This window comes from Sinocyclocheilus anshuiensis, unplaced genomic scaffold (genome assembly GCF_001515605.1).
Source record: "Sinocyclocheilus anshuiensis isolate Anshui unplaced genomic scaffold, SAMN03320099.WGS_v1.1 scaffold93, whole genome shotgun sequence".
Taxonomy (NCBI): domain Eukaryota; kingdom Metazoa; phylum Chordata; class Actinopteri; order Cypriniformes; family Cyprinidae; genus Sinocyclocheilus; species Sinocyclocheilus anshuiensis.
This window is the reverse complement of record NW_015539852.1, coordinates 1,318,184-1,339,209: the sequence shown is the minus strand read 5'-3', so window position 1 is coordinate 1,339,209 and position 21,026 is coordinate 1,318,184. Positions and strand designations below refer to the sequence as shown.

Below are 21,026 nucleotides of genomic sequence, written 5' to 3'. Positions count from 1 at the left end.
TATTAATTATTAATAAAAAAAAAAAAATGTTTACTGACCCCAAACTTTTGAATGGTATTTCTTGAATATAGAGGCAGAGGGATAACTAACTAACTAACTAGAGAAACGTATCTTTTTCGTTAAATAGCACAAGGTTAAAATAACATATATTATGCTCACATGATCAGCTATAAAGTTAAATGATGCATGTCCTGTTTAAAGCTTCATAGGTTGAACGTTCTCTGACTAATTGCTGGTCCAGTCTTGGATGAAATCCAATTAAAAAGAACTTTAATAACCAACCAACTGTCAGCAAGTTAGTTATCGAATATTGTGCAGTGCCTGATTATCTGTGATCTTTTACTCTCTGGACTCTGCATCAGACTACCCTTGGTCAACAGACCTTGGCATCTTGTTTAATGATTTCATATTCCAGGCATGAATTTCGACACGTCTCATAAAGTAAAAACTGACAGTAGCTTAATCAGACTGATTTTCGTGTTACTGGATATCACAGCAGGGATGAAATAACTTTCAGATTAATCTCTGTTTGGGTGCCGTGACCCACAAGGTGTTAAACAGAAGGTTAGTATTAGCTGAGCCGTGGATCATTCATCATAATAAGGTCTTTATGTTCAGGATCCCTCTCATAGGATGAAAATGTGAAAAGACACTAATTAGATAACATGGTCAAGATAAGTTAAGTATTAAGCCGCCAAATGGTTCAGAACAATATAAGATGCATATTGCGGGGGTGGAATAACATGTTATGACGTTGAACTGTATGTTTTTACATTGTCATTGCTAGAAGGGCATTCTCTTCTGGCAGTGCTTCCACTTCAGTGGCTTTCACCCAAAAAGCACAGGTGTCTCTGCACTTACCCAGATGGCTTTGCTGTTGATTACAAAACCTGTGTATCACGAAAAGATGAGAAGCCAGCCATGCAGGATCTCATTGGAATATAAAGATCATCTAAATCACAATTCCACCGAAATTGCTCTGTTACTATCTCTGAAGCTTCTGTTACAAAGCATATTCTTCCAGAACGAAGACAGAATGCACATTATTTTTTCTTGGATACAAAGTTGCCGGGCAATTCTGGAGATAAATCAAAGTAAATCAAAATGTGGTGTGGTTGTTTCAAGTAATACCTTTTTTTTTTTTTTGGATTAGCTGTCCCACTAGCAAGCTTATTATAAAATGCGACTTGGGACTTAAAGGAATAGTTCACCCAAAAATTTAAATTTTCTTTCTTATGTTGAACACAAAAGAAGATATTCTGAAGAATTTTGAAGAACCAAACAGTTGTTGGTCCCCATTGACTTCCAGAGTAGGGAAAGAAATGGAAGTCTTGATTACCAGCATTCTTCAAAAATATCTTCTATGTTAAACATCAGCAAAAAAACTCATTCAGGTTTGGAACAACATGAGGGTGAGTAAATGATGACAACATTTTCGTTTTTGGGTGATCTATTCCTTTAAAAGACTTGACCAGTCTATTCCAGCTAAGAATACTGATTTCGAACAGTGGAAAATTGGTATAGATAGACATGGATTCTCTTTTTTGTGAATTTAAACAATATTGGCATCTTCAAAATCTTTTCTGTATAATTAGTAGCCTATATCAGAATTCAAAATGAACTGAGAAATTCAGTTCGGTTCCTGCTTCAAATTGAATGTAAACAGAAGTAACAAACAGAAAGTAAAATTTAAGGAGAATTTGAATGGAATGAAATGCATCTACTTTAAATGAACTTTGTCATGCATTTATATCTCTGTTGAGCATGTTCCCAATTCCCAGTTCTTACATTTAAAGTCTTTAGAAAGTACACTTTTCACATCTTCTAAAAAAAAAAAATGAGGATGATGATGAAATTGAAGAGAGATCTGAAGACTGTTGAGTATTTGCTAATAATGACTATGTACTGCATATTTTTTATGCCACTAACATTGATTCTATTCTGTTGTTTTCATCTATATAAGATGTGATACCACAGGTGCCCCCTGTTATAGTCATGGTTATGTTTTGGTGTCCATAGTGACCATCTGTGCTCCTCAAGAGGATTTGGTGTCACAGCACCAAAGAACATCCCTTCCCCTCTTATCCTTACACAGCTTAGCATCACACGCTGATGGAAAAATAACAGAAGACATAAAGACAAAGCAAAGCTCTGTGCTAACGTGATATAAAGAAGCAAGAAGTCTTACCTGTAGCCATCAGGTGTGTTGTAGCACTAAGCCTCTGGTCTGCTGTGATGAGGAAAAGGTGGAGCTTATGTAAATGAGACAGAAGACAGAAGGGTTATTATATCTGAGGTTTACTATGGCTGTATGTTTAGAATACTGAGTGGTGTAAGAGTTTATTTTGCATGCGTGTTGCTTACATTTCATCTGAAAATGTGTAATTCCAGGCTTGAATTCCTCTGGGACATTTTCATTGTACTGTATAAACAACAACTAGTAGGTTTCTGCACATCTCAAAGGTTTAATAGAAGAAAGTTATGAAGTGTGTAAAACATACATGAATAAAACATTATACAGTAAAACAACAAGCTTGACAAGGCTATTTTGTATGAATGATGGAGGACCAAACCTGCAAATATAATAATGATAATAATAATAAAAATGATAAAAGTAAAAACTGAAATAAAATAAATTAAGTAGAAAAAAATTATACATTATTAATATGATACAAAAAATATATATTTAAAAAATTATCCAATTGAACTTTCTATTGTAACTTCTTTTTTTTCTTTTTTTTTTTTAAAAAGAGCCTCTAACACTGGCATTCTCTATTCTTTTTCTATTCTATCTACTTGTTTTCTTTTTATTTATTATAAAAAAATGAGCCTCTAGCACTAGTATTCTCTTTTCTTTTTCTATTCTTTTGACTTGTTTTATTTTTATTTAAAAAAGTCCCTCTAATACTAGATTAACCGGCTAACCGAGCCTTGTCACAGCACTCTTTTGTTGTTTTTGATTGCTTCTGTTGTCCTCATTTGTAAGTCGCTTTGGATAAACGCATCTGCTAAATGACTAAATGTAAATGTACAGTGGCATTTAGGTGTCTTTACACAGACTTTTTAATACTGCTCAGATGTGTACACTATGTACAGTATTAAAAATATGGAATTTTTTATATTGATTTTTTTTTTTCAGGTGTTTTACCTGAATTGTGAATTTCGCTAATTGGGTTGTGATTTAGGGTCTGTAAAAATTACTGGATGATGTCCTAACAGACAATTACCATAAAGTGTTTGTTGTTATTTATTTATTTTTCTTACAGTGTAGATCATAAACATTTGAAATTTTAAATTGAAGTTTTATATTTGTTCGAGCACCAATCTACAGTTTCTTTTAAGGGTGCTCTTTTTACCACAGCCCCTGCAGAGTGTTGCACTGATCTATATTTCGAACCCTTGATTCATCACTCAGGAGTTCAACCTCACCATCTGCCCAGCGTCACGAATAGCACTCAAAGCCCAAGGCATTCTAAGTTACACGAGCAGAGAGAGATTTAGTCAACAAAAATGTACTGTACAGCCAATCAAAATGTCAGAGTGTGGACGTGTGCACACACATGCATATATGCATGCGCTGGGAAACTAATGCAAGATGATGGTTTTCTGTGCATTTCCAACCGAGCGAAATGAAGGGCCAATCAGGGGCTTATTCACAGTCTGTGCTGAAAGTTTGGATGATTAAGACTCAATCCAGCCCTGCCACAAAGTCTTCTTCTACCGCTTTTCCCTATCTCGGGATTGATCACAGATTACACTGTATATCTAATATAGGAAGGAGGGAGGAGGGGGTACAATTTCAATCCAACTGGACTACTTTGTTTTCTCCTACCATCGTTATGTTTGAAGATAAATGGGGCAGTCAAATTGGTGGCTCGATTGATTCTGTGGCATATGGAGATCCCTGTGGACAAGTTTTTTTTGAATGTTTTTATGGCGTTCAATTTCTTGATTTTAGGTAAGCAAACATCTGGCAGTGACCCAGAGTGAGACTGATGATATAGTGATGATATATGTGCTGGAGCTGCACAGGAGAGATGAGAGAAAGGAAATAAAACCCAGTTCTACAATTATGATATCTAACTAGTGACTAAAATTGAATGGAATGACTGTAAAACAATTTTTCATCTGTGATGTGTTGTAGTTTGACATTGTAGTATTGTACAGAAAGTACCTACACATTACGAAGACATAACTCAAAATTCAACTAGATAGATAGTATAGCAGCCATATAGCATTTTTGGGTCTTTTCCTATTCTTTCTTCTATCTGTGATTCCATTCTCCTACTCCACTGTACCTGCTGATAATAAAAGGTAGTTTGAGAATTTTTGCAGAGTGTTAGAACCCAGACCCGGGGAAAGGTGATTATAAATCATAAATGAAATCATTTGTCTGTGGACATTTTATGGATTCACCACCGTCCTTCTTGAGGTCTGATGAAGCCCATTAATACATTACAGTCACAGTTGCATAACTGATTCAGGGACATTTCTACATTCCCTGACATGACATCATTCTGGTCACCATGGCCTCTAGAATAGCTCGTCCCTGTCTGTGGGCTATTTAGAGTGAGCTTTGATCGATAGGTTCTAGGATGTTAGAAGTTGGAACTAATTACCCATGGTGATCAGATGATTAACACTGCCCTTTAATCTGCCCTTAAAGACAGTAATCATCAGTGTCCTGTATCTGCCTTCTTATCTCTAGATACCTGCTTCATCTCAGCCCTTCACCTGTCTCTCTGATCTCTCTTGTTCATGTATGATTCCAGCATAGCAGCTTCTGTAGAACATCAGAACAAGTTTATATTATTACAGCAATTATAGCACTTCCAGCAACCAGAACAGCAACTAATGGCATAATTTATGACTCTTAAAAATGTCTGCAGTATGCATATAGAATACACCTGCATGAAATGAATAAATGTATGACCTACTATTTTTACTAAAACGTGCAGTTTACAACAGAACACAATGCATGGAATATAAGTATGGAATACAATGTAATGTATCACACAATACAATGGACTCCACCTAACCTTCCATTTCCAGAATAACAAATGACCTAGAAGTACTATTAATATGGTTTTTAACATCTTTCTCATTATTTGATTGGATGTCAGAAAGTTACTAGTTCGGGGACTTGATCCTGAATGAAAAATTGTGACAATAATTTACTGCTGTTTAAAAAATGTTTAACATTTTATAATGCATTTCGCATATTTACAAAAAAAGCTTTGAGTATGTACAGTATTGCACAGTATGCAGTAATGAACATAGCCTTTGACATCCGATCTGTTTATGGGATGATATACAGAAATTCAATATCATAAAACACCCATTTTAGACATTTCAAGCACCAGAGATGAAATGCAAAGCTTGCTAACGATGCTGCAATGCAGTTAAATTATGACTTTGCAGTAATTATAAAGTCACTATTCTCTGTTTGTTTCATTTACCATATCAAATTAGTATTTACTAGCATTATTCATTGACTCTCTCAATATATTTGTCTCAAACGTCAAACTACACAACTTTGGAGTAATGAAGAAGAACAGATGTTGGTTGCCATCACCCAATAGCAGACATATCACAGTATAAGCAGTCATTTTCATTAGTTTAAGAGACAAAACCTAATTTTTCACCACAAGATACTAAAAACGTCAACTACATTATATTAGTTTGTCTATAAGATGGAAGGCTTGTTACAGTTCCAAATCTGACACAGTTTGTTGGTGGTTTCTAAGGGACACAAAAATACACTTTGTACCTGAGCAGAACATCAAGCAGACATCAGCAGAACACCTGCTACACAAGTGGCTCATTTGACGGCAGGAATAAAAGTCATCATGCACAAACACCTGCTTAAGAGCCTGAGAAACCTGACTAAGAAAGAAAATGTAAAAAGCATCATCAGCCTCTATATAAATAGTATAAAAACAGCACATTGCAGGTAGCCTTTTTATTTGTGTACAGTGAAAAGTTGAAGGCCCATAGACTTCCACTGTGATTGCATTATTGTAAACATGACATTTGTTTTTAAAAAATCGAACAAATGTAATTGAAACTCATTTAATATTTATTGTTTTACTCCACCTTCTAGCTTCTCAGGATGATGAACAATGTTCCAACAAAAACATGTTTACAGTACTTTTCTCTTTTTGAACAGAGAATGAGACTTATTCTAGGAAATAGAGATGTTTATGAGCCAGATGCTGCAAATGAACAGATGTAATATCTAATCCGAGTTTACTAGCTGATAACACATCATATGGCACTCTTTAAATGAACCCGACTAATTCTGCATATGAATGAGTGCTTGAAGTGTCCCTCCTACTCGTTCGCTCAGCTTTGTGTGGTGTATAAATAATATATGGATACTCACAGTGAAGTAAGCCTGGAAAAAAGTGCTGAAAACGCCTCCTCCTAGAGCCTTTGATTCATTTTTAAAACTTCGCCTTTAAAGAAATACTAGGAATGGCTCCAATCACAGCTGTCTGTCAAAGACACTAAGGTCTCTAATGTTCAATAAAACCTCCACCTAGAACTACTGCAATGATGATGCTCATGTGATACAGAGAAGAGGAACGCTTTAACTTCCCAAGCGAGACCCTTTCCAGAATTTCATTGCCACGCTGCGGTACATCTATGGTCAAGCTGTCAGCTAAGATTAATGGGAAGCTTACTGCCCATTGAGGCTCTTACCATCATGACAGACAGAAGAGAGAAAGAATGACACTGTGTCGTAGCTAGAAGCAATGCAATACGTTTACAACGTCAAGCTATTTGTCTGTCCACAGTGAAAGCAAAAAAGCTGCAGGATGTGATGTCAAAACATATTTAATACATGATATATAGCAAGTTTTCATTTAATCTCACTGATACATCACAAGAGACTCTTTCTTTAATCTATACTACCGACTGTGTATTTGAAAAAATACATCACAAGATGAGATGAGATTAGGCAATGCATTCTGGGTAATTCAATGTATGCTGTATATCTAGATCCCCATAATGTCAACCAAAATTCACAAGATCAAATCCAGTTACAAAGAAACAGACCGACTGACAAGCCTGTGCCCAATTATGACTGACATATCAGATCAAAACTGAACTGAATATGGAGAACTCAAACATCTGTTCACTTCTAGTATCTCTGCCAAGAGGAAGCTTAATGCAGTGATAAAAAGTTACATTTGAGCCTGAAATATGGTATGATGACAACATCACAAATATGCTAATAGAAGCATTCAGACAGCACTGCAGAACTCGTGCCAATCATGGAGAGTTTAAAGATTAATGTAATAGGAAATACAGTTTTCCTTGATCTTTTAAGAAGCGAAAAAGCGTTAAAAAGGCCATTTAATGAAACAACGCTGCAAAAACATCTTGATGTCTGACACTACCCACATTTACACATCAATAACGTCAATTCAGCGTTCAGAAACTGGGCTGCTCAGTCACGATCAAGTAATGAGAAAGTAAGAAACATAAAAGATAGCATTCTAAACACCATAAGAACTAATGATATCAGTAAAATGAATATCCTGCCATTAAAAACAGTACAGTTTTTGATCATTCTAGCCTGACCTTCACAGTTTATGCGTTATATTTCAGTGTTTTGTAAAATGTCACAATGTAAAGCAGGCTTTGCCAAGTGGCTGTTATTGAAAGATGTGTATAAGCATATAAAAGTGCTTTTACTGATTTCACATGTGAAAAGGGCATCTTAAAAATCTTAAAGGGACAGTGGCAAAATATAAACCTGTTTAATTCTAAGGGTCAGAAAAAGGTTGGGAAATGGTACTGGAAAACTAAATTATGACTCTGTTTTTGTGCAAAATGTGAATGTTGGCCTTCTGAGTCCTGGATGATAAATGAAGAGCATGATCAGCTTTAAAAGTCATGGGTGATTGAGAGAGACTGCAATGGCCGGCCATCCATCCATGGACTGCGTTGTACTTGTCACAAACACACAACCATAACATTCAACCACCACTATACACTCTGAAATGTTAAAACACACACACGCATCATTGACCTATTGTTTAGATTGCACCATAAAAGGGTTGACTTGAAGAGAGAACTAAATATTAGGTTTACTACACTTTGAAATCTAAAAAGCACTTACCTACCGAATAGGAATCAATCTCTCCATCAAGAAGATCTGATAGATTGCCTCTTAAACCCTTCTTGATGCTTTCTACATCAATCACTGATGCCAGCAGAAGACACTTGCCATCTAGATATGGCCTTCCTTGATAAATAATGGCATATGATACATCATTCAAGCCATCCTTCAACAAGATTTTTCAATAAGCACTGTGGCTAAAAGCATCTTTATAGCTGAGCTGATGGCATATCTCACGAAGCTTCCCCCCATTTAATGCTGTTAAATGGTGCAGATGGTTATTAAGTTCATATGAATTGTTACCGCAATAGAATACGTTCTATCAAAACGGATAAGAATATGGTTTTCTCTTCCCGGTTATGTTACATAACAGTTTAGGATCAGTGTAATGTGAACATGAATATAAGCACTAAACATTGAGATGCCAATGACTCAATGAACTGCAACACAATTTCAGTTGTGCATTAAATATAGCTGGCATTTATCAACAACATCGCTGTAGAGAATAGCATGGTGTCATTTGTTGGCTTTATGAAGTATACTCTTATCCACCTTTTTTGACGAGTATGATGACATTTCTAGTATAATATAGTGATTCTGACAGAAATTGTTGACTATCTGATTACTTAATAGTGGACTGAGACACCCCTGGACCATCTGAGACCTGAACCTGGCACTGCTTGTGTCTATCATGAAAGAAAACAAGTGATAAACAGGTTTAACCTTTACATCAAGAACAAGCTGATGTACATTTAATGATTCAACCAGCTGGTTAATCCTGCGAAAAGCTACACATGTAATTTGATTGGTCCATCAAATCCTCTTGGTTTCCTCTGTACCTTTTCCCGATCCATGACTCAGTCTTCTGGGACTTTCGGCGAAGCATCCGATGCAACATGACTGAATAATTGGATTAGAGGTGCAAATTTGTGATTTGTTGACAAAGCAAAGTCCGCCACAGAGTCTGACTCCGGAAGGACTTTTTATCTCTATGAATTTATTGCATGTTAATCCCCAGCCTAATCACGATTCTCCCCCCACCAGCTGGACCCTGCAAGCATTGGGCAGTGGGACAATTTTTTGACCTTATACAGAGAAGATCTTCACCTGGGGGCAACAGACTCTCCTATGGGGAAATCAGCAAGAAGACGACGAAAACTACATTGACCTTGTTGAGGTCACAACATGGCTGAATCTCAACTCTAGCAATAAAAACTTAAACAATCATAGATTCATCACTCTTTAATTGCTGCATGTCAGAGCTGGCAGATAGCAGGGGCACATAAGTGCTGTTTCGTAAAATGAAGAGAAGAGAACAGGGTGACTGTGTCTAATGATTGAGCGTTTCAAAGAAGAGGATTAGAAAATCCTTCTATGAACACTAAAAAACAGGAGAGGACAGGACATTGAGATTACTGCTGTTTTTATTTGGAGCTGTACAAGAGCATGTCTGTCCCAAACCGGTGCAGGGCATTTCAAGTGCACGTTCTCTGGAAGAGCAATTCTTGAACCTGAAACAGTCAACAACAAAAAAAGCACATCTTTGGATTTGTTAAAAAATATTAGACAGTTAATTTGAGGAACCTAGATTTCTCTGCTGTATGTCTAACTGTGTGGAACAAGGCTTTAAAGTTTAGCTATCTAGCTTTATTTTTTACTTCTATTGCATGGATTTTCATGGAGTGCTAAATCTTAAATGTCCACAGTGTGAATATGAAGGAATTAGTACTTTAATGAGACATGATCAGCTTGTGGCTGATGGAAGACAAAATAGCTTCAAAGCCCTTTAACTTCACCCTGTCCAATGCAAGAGGGTTAATTATGAGGGCATGGAAGAACAGGTTTGATCTAGAGAAGAGTACAATGCGTGTGCATCACTTAAAAGGCTCCAGCTGGTAACGGGTGCTGGTTATTCCCGGAAGTCTCTCCACCTTTCCCGAGAAGAGAAAGGTCTTCAAGGGAGCCAGGCGTCTCTGTGTCTGGAGTAAGAACTAGTCTGGGAGGAGGAAAGGCCACCCATCCTCCATCCTGCTCATCATCGTATCCTGCGGTAGCCGCTGCGGCTGCCGCACACTCCTCTTTAAAGATCCTGTTGTGCTCCTGTTTCAACTCTTGGTATGAGCGGGAAAACATGTGGAAGATGGAAGTGGCTGGGAAGGCCATGATTAGGATCCCACTCAGGATGCTGCTGAGTGCCACCACCTGACCAGGTATGCTTCTAGGTACCATATCCCCATAACCCACTGTAGTCATGGAGATGATCGCCCACCAGTAAGAGGCGGGAATGCTGCTGAAATCCTGCACTCCGGTCAGTTCGCTTTCCGCCAGGTGCACCAGAGGCGAAAAGAGCGTCACGGCTACGCAGAGAAAGAGCAGCAGCAGGCCGAACTCGCGCGTGCTCCGCCGCACCGTCATCCCCAGCGTCTGCAAGCCCAGAGAGTGGCGGGCCAGCCGCATTACGTACAGAATCCGAAGGGCACGCAGGATCCGCAGTACCAACCCGAGCTTGTCCAGGTAGCCCTTACCTCCAGAGGGTCGCTCATGTTCGTTGGTGGGGCTCTCATCCACTACCAGAGACACATAGTATGGAAGGATGGCCATGGCGTCGATGATGTTCAAGGGTCCACGGAGGAACTCCAGCTTGCTGCGCGCCTGCATGAACCGTAGCAGAAACTCCAGGGAGAACCAGGCCACACAAACCGTCTCGACGATAAACATGTGGTAGCATTTCTGGGAGCACACACCCTGCGAAGGGAGAGAGAGTGAGAAACTAATTTAATTCTAAATTCAATTATTTTCAGTAAAACGCTTTGCATCTAAATTTAAAATCAATGAATTAGGCTTGGCATATTAGAAGTTAAAGTACAAAAATATTTGCGAAAGGGAGGTTTAAAATATGTCAGAGAGTAAAAGGTTGGTCAGTAATACAAAAAAAGGGGAAGGAAAATAAATAAGCTAAGGAGAGGGCAGATAGCCATTTTCCAGAAAAACTCAGTGTTTACTTTTAGTATTCAAGTCACACTAACCAATAAGTCAAGCTGTATCAGTTAATTAGCCAGAGTCAGAGGTCAAATTGAGGCGGTGGTGGAAGGAGGGCTAACAGAAAAGACAAAGCAGACCACTTTGACCTTGAAATGTCTGAATTAAACCCCCCTATACAAGCAACATGCTGGAAGTGACCCAAATTTGATTTTCTCTTCATGTGGCATGCCTGTAGATGTGATCCTTGAAACTACACATATCTGATTATATATGCTTATATGCAGCCAGATCTGAAATCGCACATTCTGTTAACATGTGCATACAGTATCGTCAAACCGTTTTGTAATGTCGTTATCATTCAGCGCCAGTAAGCGATCTTGAAGATCTATGATCTTGAAAACCAAAGGAGGAGCAAGCAGAATCAGTGGAAAGATGCAGAGATAACAGATTGAATTAATATTTGGTGAGATGCATTAGTTCAAGCAAAACTCGAGGGAATGTATCACAGTCATGCCATGTTAGCAAATTAGCTGTTAAATTTGCAGCTACTTGAAGGCCCTTGCAGATGTAAGGGTTTTGTTGTTATGTGCACATATGCTGGAAAACGTGTGACGTTATTTTTTCTGTACATGCTCACTCACAGGTATTTTAAGGTCAGCTGACTGTTGTGAACAAATGTGAACAGTCAAAGAAAAAATATTACATTTCAGCAAATGCTCGGAACAGAATGGTAAGATCTATGATCTATGAAACAGCCTCAGAGAACAAATGTAAGGAATAATTGATGGTGGACTTTGTGTGTAGCACATGTACTGTACATGTCTTCATAAAGTGTTTACCTCAAGCCATTGTTTTAGTAGAGATCAATACTTAGTTTGACTATTTTTTTTTTTACTGATATTGACACTTTTCCACTTCCTGTGGAAAAGTAATAAATGCCAAAATATTTTAAGCATAATATTTAACAGCCAAAAAAAGGAGGAATATATATATTATAGGATAATAAAATTTATCTAACGCATGTTTTATATTGTTGTACTCTAATGATGAACAGAAATAAAACAATTTAAAATCTGCATTTTGGTTATAGCACACTTAAAGAGAAAAATCTTTAGTATTGCTTTTTTATTTTAAAGGTCCCATATTGTACACCTTTCTGGAGTTTTATTTGAGGTTTTGATGTCCTTAAGAATATATATTTGCGGTATAAGTACCAAAAACCATCTCAATATATTTTTACAGCTCCTTTCTCAGGAGCTCTGCTGAGAACAGGTCGATTTTGGTCTGTCTAATTAATATTCATGAGCCTCTCTTCTGATTGGCCTGTTGTTTTCTGAGTGACGCACAGCCAGGCCAACCACAGGTAACTAGGGTCAGTGACGTCACAGCGCTAGCTGGAGGCAGCAAAACAAAGGGGAAACGGAAAGTAAAAGAACTACTTACTGAATTTAAAGGTTCTTATGTTATTTTAGGTGGTGACTTTAATGAGTGCATGGATGATGCTTTAGATAGATATCCCCCCAGGCCTAGCAATGTTGCACTAAGAAATGACTTAATTTTCTCTCTGTGTTCTGATCTTTCTTTGATTGATGTATGACGATTTTATAACCCAGATTCCCAGGATTATACTTGGTCCAATAAAAATGTATCTCTTCGTTCTAGAATAGATTTTTTTAAAATCTCCTCTTCAATTCTTCTAGATTCGTTTTCTAAAGAGAGGAAAACGCTTTACATTTAAACATGTCGCGTTGATATTCTGGCTCATCTGCATGTCTTTTAGCATCACTGTCTTAGCACATTTAACCAGCATTTGAAAATGCTACAAAACTTTCCCCAAGCTCCTAGGGATTTGATTTTGCTTGTCATTTGTTGAAATAAATATAAAAAGTACAGTGAGTTCGTGACTGTTCGCTGAATGTGACCCACAATCTGTGATTCTCCTCCGTGGCCATGGAAAAATTAATATTTATAATGACAACAATTATACTTTGTCATTTAAAAGTTTCCAACAAAGAAATGGATCGACTTCTGTCAGCTTGTTGAACACACACTTTTATTTGGATAATGTACCATATGATGACTGAAGCAGCAGCGAGCGTCCAGCGGGCGACACTGTTTTTACGCTAATCGGGTAAATACTGTAAACCAAATTCTACAAAACCTAAGAGAGAAATGCAGTGCATATCATGCAGTGCGATAAAATAGCTTCTCTTCCCTGCAAACGATACAATGAAGAATGAATGGTTGTTTAACTTAAAGGCAAAAACAAAACAAAATATAAGCATTTATCCTTATAGAGAATGAGAAGTAACCATGGGAACGGATAGCGTATCCTGCTAATATGGCGGCGCCTTCCCGAAATGCAATGCGGAGTGAAAAGATCGTTACGTAACTCCTCATTCTCTATATGCAATACGAGAACTTTCTGCAAAACATGATGAGACTATTAAATAAATTACCGATTCTACTTCGAAACTGCTTGAAAGTCTCTCCTCGACGGTTCATCAGCTGGTACTGGATGTAGGACAACACAGCGAAGCATTGAAATGCCTTGATGGTGAGATAAAAACTTTGAAAGAGGAAAATAAATCCCTGAGGGCCGGTCTGTATGAATGCAGACGTTATAGCTGGAGGTGGCTGCTTAAATTGCACGGGGTCAAAGAAAGAGCAGGGGAGGATGTCAGGAGTGTGGTAGTGGATATCTTCGGAAAAATGGCGCCAGATATTTGCGACAGATTAAATGACGGCGTGGATATAGCTCACCTACTGGGTCCGGCAAGGGATGATGGAAAGGCAAGAGCTATCATTGTCCTGTTCTCCTTCCGCCATGTGCGAGATGGCATCTGGCGGGCTGCAAGAAGATGCAAGTATCTGGAAGACAACGGCCTGCGTCTTTCAGAACCCCTATCTCCAGAAGACAGGGCAGCGAGGGAGAAACTCTGGCCTCTAGTTAAAGCAGCAAGGGATGCGGGTAAGAAGGCTTCCTTCCGCTCCTCGTTCGCGTTGATTGATGGAAAGAAGCACTTCTTTTCGAATGTAAAGTAGTGTTGACTTTGTTCTTCGAGGAATAACTCTTGATTAATAAGAAATGCAGTAGTTTTAGTCACACAACGTTGACTTAACGTTGACCTTTTATTAGATTGTCTACCTAATAGTCTTGCTTACTTTTTTTATGTTTATTTATTAATTTATTTTTTATTTACCTTTACTTTTGTATATTATTATTATTTCTATTCTTTATCTTTTCATGTATTTAGGCTATTTATTTTCTTTTTCCTCTTCTTTTTCTTATTATTATTGATAAAGTTAACTTGGATGTGTATCTTTACTTGGCACTTTATTTCTTTGTTTGTTAATCAGGTATAATGTGCTGTATTTGCATGGTGTTTAAGATGTTCGATAAGTTGTTAGCCACCTCTCCCTTGTTGTTTGTATTAAGTGTTTCTTAATTCTTGGGGGTTTTCTTATCTGTTGTGAATTAAAAAAAAACAAAATTTCTTTTCACTTTCCAGGTTGTTCATGTTTATTTGTTCTAATGGATTATACGTTTAGGTCTTTGTCTGTTCTGTCTCTAAATGTCAAGGGATTACGTGATATAGTTAAAAGGAAAGCAATTTTTAAAATTTTGTTAGAGAAGTGATGCAGATTTTATTTTTCTACAAGAAACTCACTCTGAAGATGTAGATCTAACATTTTGGAAGTCACAATGGGGAAATACGATTTTTGCCAGTCATGGCAGTAGCCATTCTGCAGGGGTCATGACTCTCATACACAAATTTAAAGGGGATATTCTAAAAGTGGTGGAATCAAATGATGGTAGGTGGATTACAACAGTTATTAAGCAAGACAACACTTTTTTCATTTTATGCAACATCTATGGGTTTAACTCTCATTCCTCTAATAAGACTCTTTTTCCTCAAATCTTTGCTAAAGTCAAAGAACTACTTACTGAATATAAAGGTTCTTATGTTATTTTAGGTGGTGACTTTAATGAGTGCATGGATGATGCTTTAGATAGATATCCCCCCAGGCCTAGCAATGTTGCACTAAGAAATGACTTAATTTTCTCTCTGTGTTCTGATCTTTCTTTGATTGATGTATGACGATTTTATAACCCAGATTCCCAGGATTATACTTGGTCCAATAAAAATGTATCTCTTCGTTCTAGAATAGATTTTTTTAAAATCTCCTCTTCAATTCTTCATCTTACTAAAGACATTTCTCATGATTTTGCTCCCCTATCAGATCATAAACAAATTGTATTAAAACTCGGCAGTCTGCAGCCTAATTCTAAATTGCGGGGTTACTGGAAATGTAATAATACTTTATTAAAGGACAGCAAATTCAATGATAGTATTATAAACCTTGCAAAAGAATTATTTACTGATGTATATAATGGTTACAAAGAAAAATGGGAATATTTCAAATACAAAATTAGACTAATTGCTATTACAAGATGTAAGGAATTGAAAGCCAATAGACATCAGTTAGAATCTAATCTGATTTGTCTTTAAATGAGTTATTATTAAAAGAGAACGTCTCAGAAGAAGAAAAACTGGAGCTGAATAGTATAAATTTGCAAATGAATGAACTTCATTTAGAATTAGCCAAGGGGGCGTTTATAAGATCAAGAGCCAAGTGGCTAGAAGAAGGTGAAAAAAATTCTAGCTATTTCTTTGCGCTTGAAAAAAGAAATGGAAAGAAAAAAGCTCTTACTGCCCTTAATATTGATGGAGTAATTTGTAAAGATCCTATTCAGATTTCTAAATTTGTTACAAAATTTTATAGTAACCTTTACTCTTCTAATTTCGATGCTAATAGTTGTGATAAATTTATTGATAAAATACAGTGTTTTATCCCTGCTATTAATGATCATGATAAATTTCACTATGATTTGGATATTAATTGTGATGAAGTGTGGAAAGTACTTCATTAAATGAAAAAAGGGAAATCTCCGGGCATCGATGGCCTAATTTTGACACTTCTCATAGATTTGATGTACAGCGTGGTGTTAGGCAGGGCTGCCCTTTTTCTCTTTTTATTTTTATTAGTTACTGAGTTGCTATCTGTGAGCATTGTTCAGAATCAAGAATTGAAAGGGATTTCTGTTTTCGGGAGGGAAATTAAAATTTCACAGTTGGCAGACGACACCACGTTGTTTTTAAAAGATGAAAAATATGTGCCAAAGGCTTTAGATTTAATTAACCAGTTTTCTTGCGCTTCTGGTTTAAAATTAAACCTCTCAAAATGTGAGATTATGCCTGTCCATGATTTGAATTATGATTCAATAGAAAATATTCCTGTTAAGCCCACGGTGAAATACCTAGGTATTTATATTACTAAAAATCTTCTGGCAAGACAAACTTAAACTTTTCAGCTAGGATAATTAAATAAAAAAATATTCTTAATATCTGGTTACAGCGGGACCTGTCGCTATATGGCAGAGTCCTCCTATCAAAGGCAGAAGGTCTTTCTCATTTTGTATATCCATCTTTATCTTTATTTGTTGAGAACAAAATTGCCAAATAAGTCAACAATATTTTTTTAGATTTAATTTGGAAAAAGAAACCTCATAATTTAAAAAAAGAGGTGCTCTCTAATTGCAGAGCAGAAGGAGGTATTGATTTTTTAGATTTTTCTGACATGATTAACATTTTTTAAATAAATTGGCTTAAAAGATGTCTTGCCAATCCAAGATCCATTTGCTACTTTATCCCCAACCAAATATTTGGAAAAATTGGTAGCCTTTCCTTTATTTTAAACTGCAACTATTTACCTTCTAAGCTACCTATTACCTTGTCCAAATTTCATCAGCAATGTCTCCTTGCTTGGAAACTGTGTTATGTTCATAGTTTTTCACCTCATAAAACACTGTTATGGAATAACAGTGATATCACTGTCAGAAATAAATCTTTATTTTTCCCCAGGTGGTTCCAAAATAATATTAACGGTATCCTCTGCTTATTTGATGACTCTGGTAACCTTTTTACTTATGAGCAATTTATGACTTACCACAATTTCCCGATTCCTCCAAAAGAGTTGAATACAGTGGTTAAAGCAATCTCACCTGGGTTAATTCATCTTGTTAAAAGCCACTCCCTATATAATCAAAGAAGAACAGTCACAATACAATCTACTTTGTTCTTGGATGGAATTGATTTTTTAGACAAGAAATGTACCAATAGACATGTACGCCAAATCTTTCAATTCAAGAAAAAAATTTCTCCAAGAGGAAAGTTCTATTGGAGATCTTTAGTAGAAGATATAGATTGGAGAAGGGCCTGGCTTTTACCTGGAAAATACTGTATTTCCAATAAAGCTAAAGAAATACATTTCAAAATTTTACATAAAATATATCCTGTAAACTCTAATATTTCTAAATATCTGGACATTGACAGTTCATGTGCTTTTTGTAAGCAATCAGAAGAGACATTTGCACATTTGTTTTATGATTGCCCAATATCCAAGCAATTTTGGTCTGACCTTGGCTCCTATATATTCGATTCGGCCAATGTTACTTATTCTTTCAGTCTAAAGACATTATTTTTTTTTATTATATTGATGATAAAAATAGACCCCTAGAGTATATTGTTAACTTCTTTATTTTATATGGCAAATTCTTTATTCATAAACAAAAGTTTGCAAATAATATTCCATCCTATCCCCATTTTAAAACTGAATTAATATCACTTCTTAAATCTCTTAGTTATATAAATAACAAAAAATCCCAAAGATTTATAAAATATTATGAAGAAATGTTTAAAGAAAATACATGTATTTAAAAGCTTTCCCTGTATATTAATGTTTGTATGTTATTGTTTCAATAGTGGTAATGTATGCATTCTTGTGTCTCCTTGTCTTGTCATCTTTTGTTTTTCATTGTTTTTTGTATAATATTTTTGTTTTCTCTCTCTTTGTTTTATTATATGTATTTGTATGTAATTCCTTGACAATGTTCTTATGTTATTGAGCATTAATAAAAAAAAACAAAAAACAAAACAAAAAAACAAACAAAATATGGTAGTTAAATAGCCCCTAGACCTCAGTAATCGTGAAAAAAGCCAGGAAATTTCAGTTTTGACAATATGGGACCTTTAAACAAAACAACCTGTAAATCTCAAGTACAAACTGTGAACTACTACATAGCAATGCAGTAGAAACTCATGACCTTGAAACAATCAAATGTGGCAGCTCACTCTGCCACACTTACATCTTTCAAAAAACTTTTAAAATGCATTCATGCTTTTTCTTGCCTTAAAAGTCTGAAAAGCCTTTGTAAATTCTCAAGCGTTCACAGGAGCAACAGACTCGCAGTTAGAGTGGACTTATTATCAAACTGCAGCAGCTCTGAGGTGATTCATTGCTGTAAATTCAGCAATTTTAAATGCTCAGCACACCTCTCCGTCCAGCACGTACACTGTCCCCTTTCCCTCTCACTCCCTTTCTGTCACTCTCCCCAGTTCTCAGTCATTCTCATTCCCTACTTCTACTCCAACACCTTCTTTTCATCTCATTTCTATGACTTTTGCTCCTCATCTCCCTGCGGGGTGAAGTGGTTGTGACTGCAGCTGCAGACATTATGCATAATAAAGAAGGATAACAATTTGCAACTCGTCAGGCTGATTGTCAATTTCTCAGTGCTAATGCCACTAGAAATGTCAATGACATCCCCCCTACTTTGTGCCCAAAACCAATCAACCATAGCCCCAGCATCTATACAGCCTGTATACATTTAGAAATCACCTACAGAGCTGATGAGCAGCTTACCATGAAGACTTCCACCAGGGCTTCTGAGATCAGCATACATAGCAATAGGGCTGCACAAATAATCAAAATAAAATCGAAAACTTTGTGTGCTTTTAGCCTTAAAATGTAAGCAACAGAAGGATGAGAAGTTAAATATTTAGGGGAATGTATTGTGATATCTGAAACTTTTTATAGTATTCAACTAAAGTGACTTGCCTTAGCAATTCAAAGCGCAATCAGAGCATGATTTTGTGGCCAAACCATTCAGCCTTGAATAGCAGCACTTGCATATGGGATTTAGATGCATTCTGGGTGAATAGCAGAGTATAATGACACAGTAAAATCAATAGGATGGTTGGAATAGGTTTGGCTCAACTCAACTGCTGCAGTCCCAGAGCAAAACGGAGGCATAAAACAACCAAACACAGAACTACTATCCTAGTCTTGCCAGGACATCGCAGTCTTTGTTAGCACTAAACAGGTTATACAAACTGACAGTCATCTTTCCGGTATGAGTCTCTGATTGAATGTTAGGTGGTCTGGCTGGCTGTTTGAATCTAGAGGGAGGGTCTGAGAATGCATAAATGGATGTATTGAAAACGAAATGCAGTTGGGATAATTCGATCTATGAGCTGCTTAGTGAATGAGATATGGGGCCCCGGAATGGGGATGTCAGAAAGAGACGAGGGGTTGGACAGAGAGTTGAATAATTGAAAGTGCTACACACACAGATTCTTTCATCTGACTGTACACTACTAGAGGATCTGATAAACAACACCAAATAGATTACAGGCATGTACAGAACTCAAAGCTTGTCATAGTGCGCACCCTGCTTTATACATGTAAACACACAGGAAACAAACCCCTGGGGTCATCTGTTTCCTAAAATTCCAATTTGATCTCGGTCCTCCAAACATTTTTACATTTTATATTTTTATGGAAATGCATCAGATATTCATCAAAAAATATTATTCATGAGGAATGAAACCGCAGCAGGAATCTAGCCCTAAATGCATAAGTATGGCACATATAGCAGAAGGCATACTGGAAAACCATAAAGTATATTATTTTCAACATCTAACATTCAAGCTTTTATAGAAAGACTCAAATTAAGTTGTGGAAAACACTTGCAACTAGGTTTCAATACTATCAGATTTTAGAGCCCTATTTGGGCCTTGGGCAAAGTCCTGTATTACTCAGGGCAACTGAATGATTTAATATTAAATGGTATAGAGAAGGAACTGAAGACGAATTGTCAGAATATGTTAAGCTTTTTTAAATCAAATAAATCAAATCTCATTTTACACATTTATCAAAGTCGTCAAATTTCAAACCATGACGTGCATTCATGGGACTTTTTTCCAAATGTCTTTACAGTATTTGTCTACTTTATATTCTAACAAAACAAAAAAAATAAAACAAATAATAAAATAAAACAAAATCGAATTTCCTAAATTACAATGCAACTTTGTAAAGCAATTGATACATAGGCACAACCCAGTTTTCTACAGGATATTTTCCAGTAGGCGGCACAGAGCACAGTCAAAACCTACTGTTCAGTGAGTCATCCAAACTGATTCAATGAGACCAATTCACCAACTGATTCATTAAACTGCACCAACTGAGCAACTTGTTACACTAGTTCATTAAGGTTTTATATATATATATATATATATATATATATATATTCATAGACACCTTTCAAAAACATCTTATAGGGGTCATGAACTGAGAAACCAAAATTCCCTTGATCTTTTTTGACATATAAGAGGTCATTGTACTATAAAAACATCCCATAAGTTTCAAAACTCAAAACTAAAAACAGCTTTTATTGAAGGCAGTCTGCCAAAATGACAGCTTTTGGAATGTTCTACTCTATGATGTAATAGTGTAGATAAGCGCCGCCTCCGTAGAAGATCAACGCCAGCTTGGACATCACTGCCTGTTTAGCCCTGCCCACCAATTTGCGCATGTAGTGTTTATGAGAGTGGTGAACGCGCAGGTCTACACATAAACCAAACGATAAAGATGGCTCTGAAGACAACAAGACGCTGTGCAGTGCCAAGTTGTGGAAAAACAGTGTTTGTGTTGCCTTCCTTCTGATCCCAACGTTACGAAAGAGTGGATGAACTTTACCAGAACTACCACCCAGAACACCCTAGTGAGC

At 36.6% G+C, this 21,026-nt stretch overlaps 1 protein-coding gene across 1 annotated transcript in view; it reads right to left on the bottom strand.

Annotated features, from left to right (window-relative positions):
- Positions 1–9,625: 9,625 nt before the first annotated feature.
- The window catches only part of LOC107684667 (potassium voltage-gated channel subfamily G member 4-like), a 29,041-nt gene continuing 17,640 nt past the window's right edge, over positions 9,626–21,026 (bottom strand). The window contains exon 3 of the mRNA XM_016480979.1: positions 9,626–10,876. Coding sequence (XP_016336465.1) covers positions 10,010–10,876 — 867 coding nt within the window. The 3' untranslated portion in view covers positions 9,626–10,009. The remainder of the gene's footprint in view (positions 10,877–21,026) is intronic.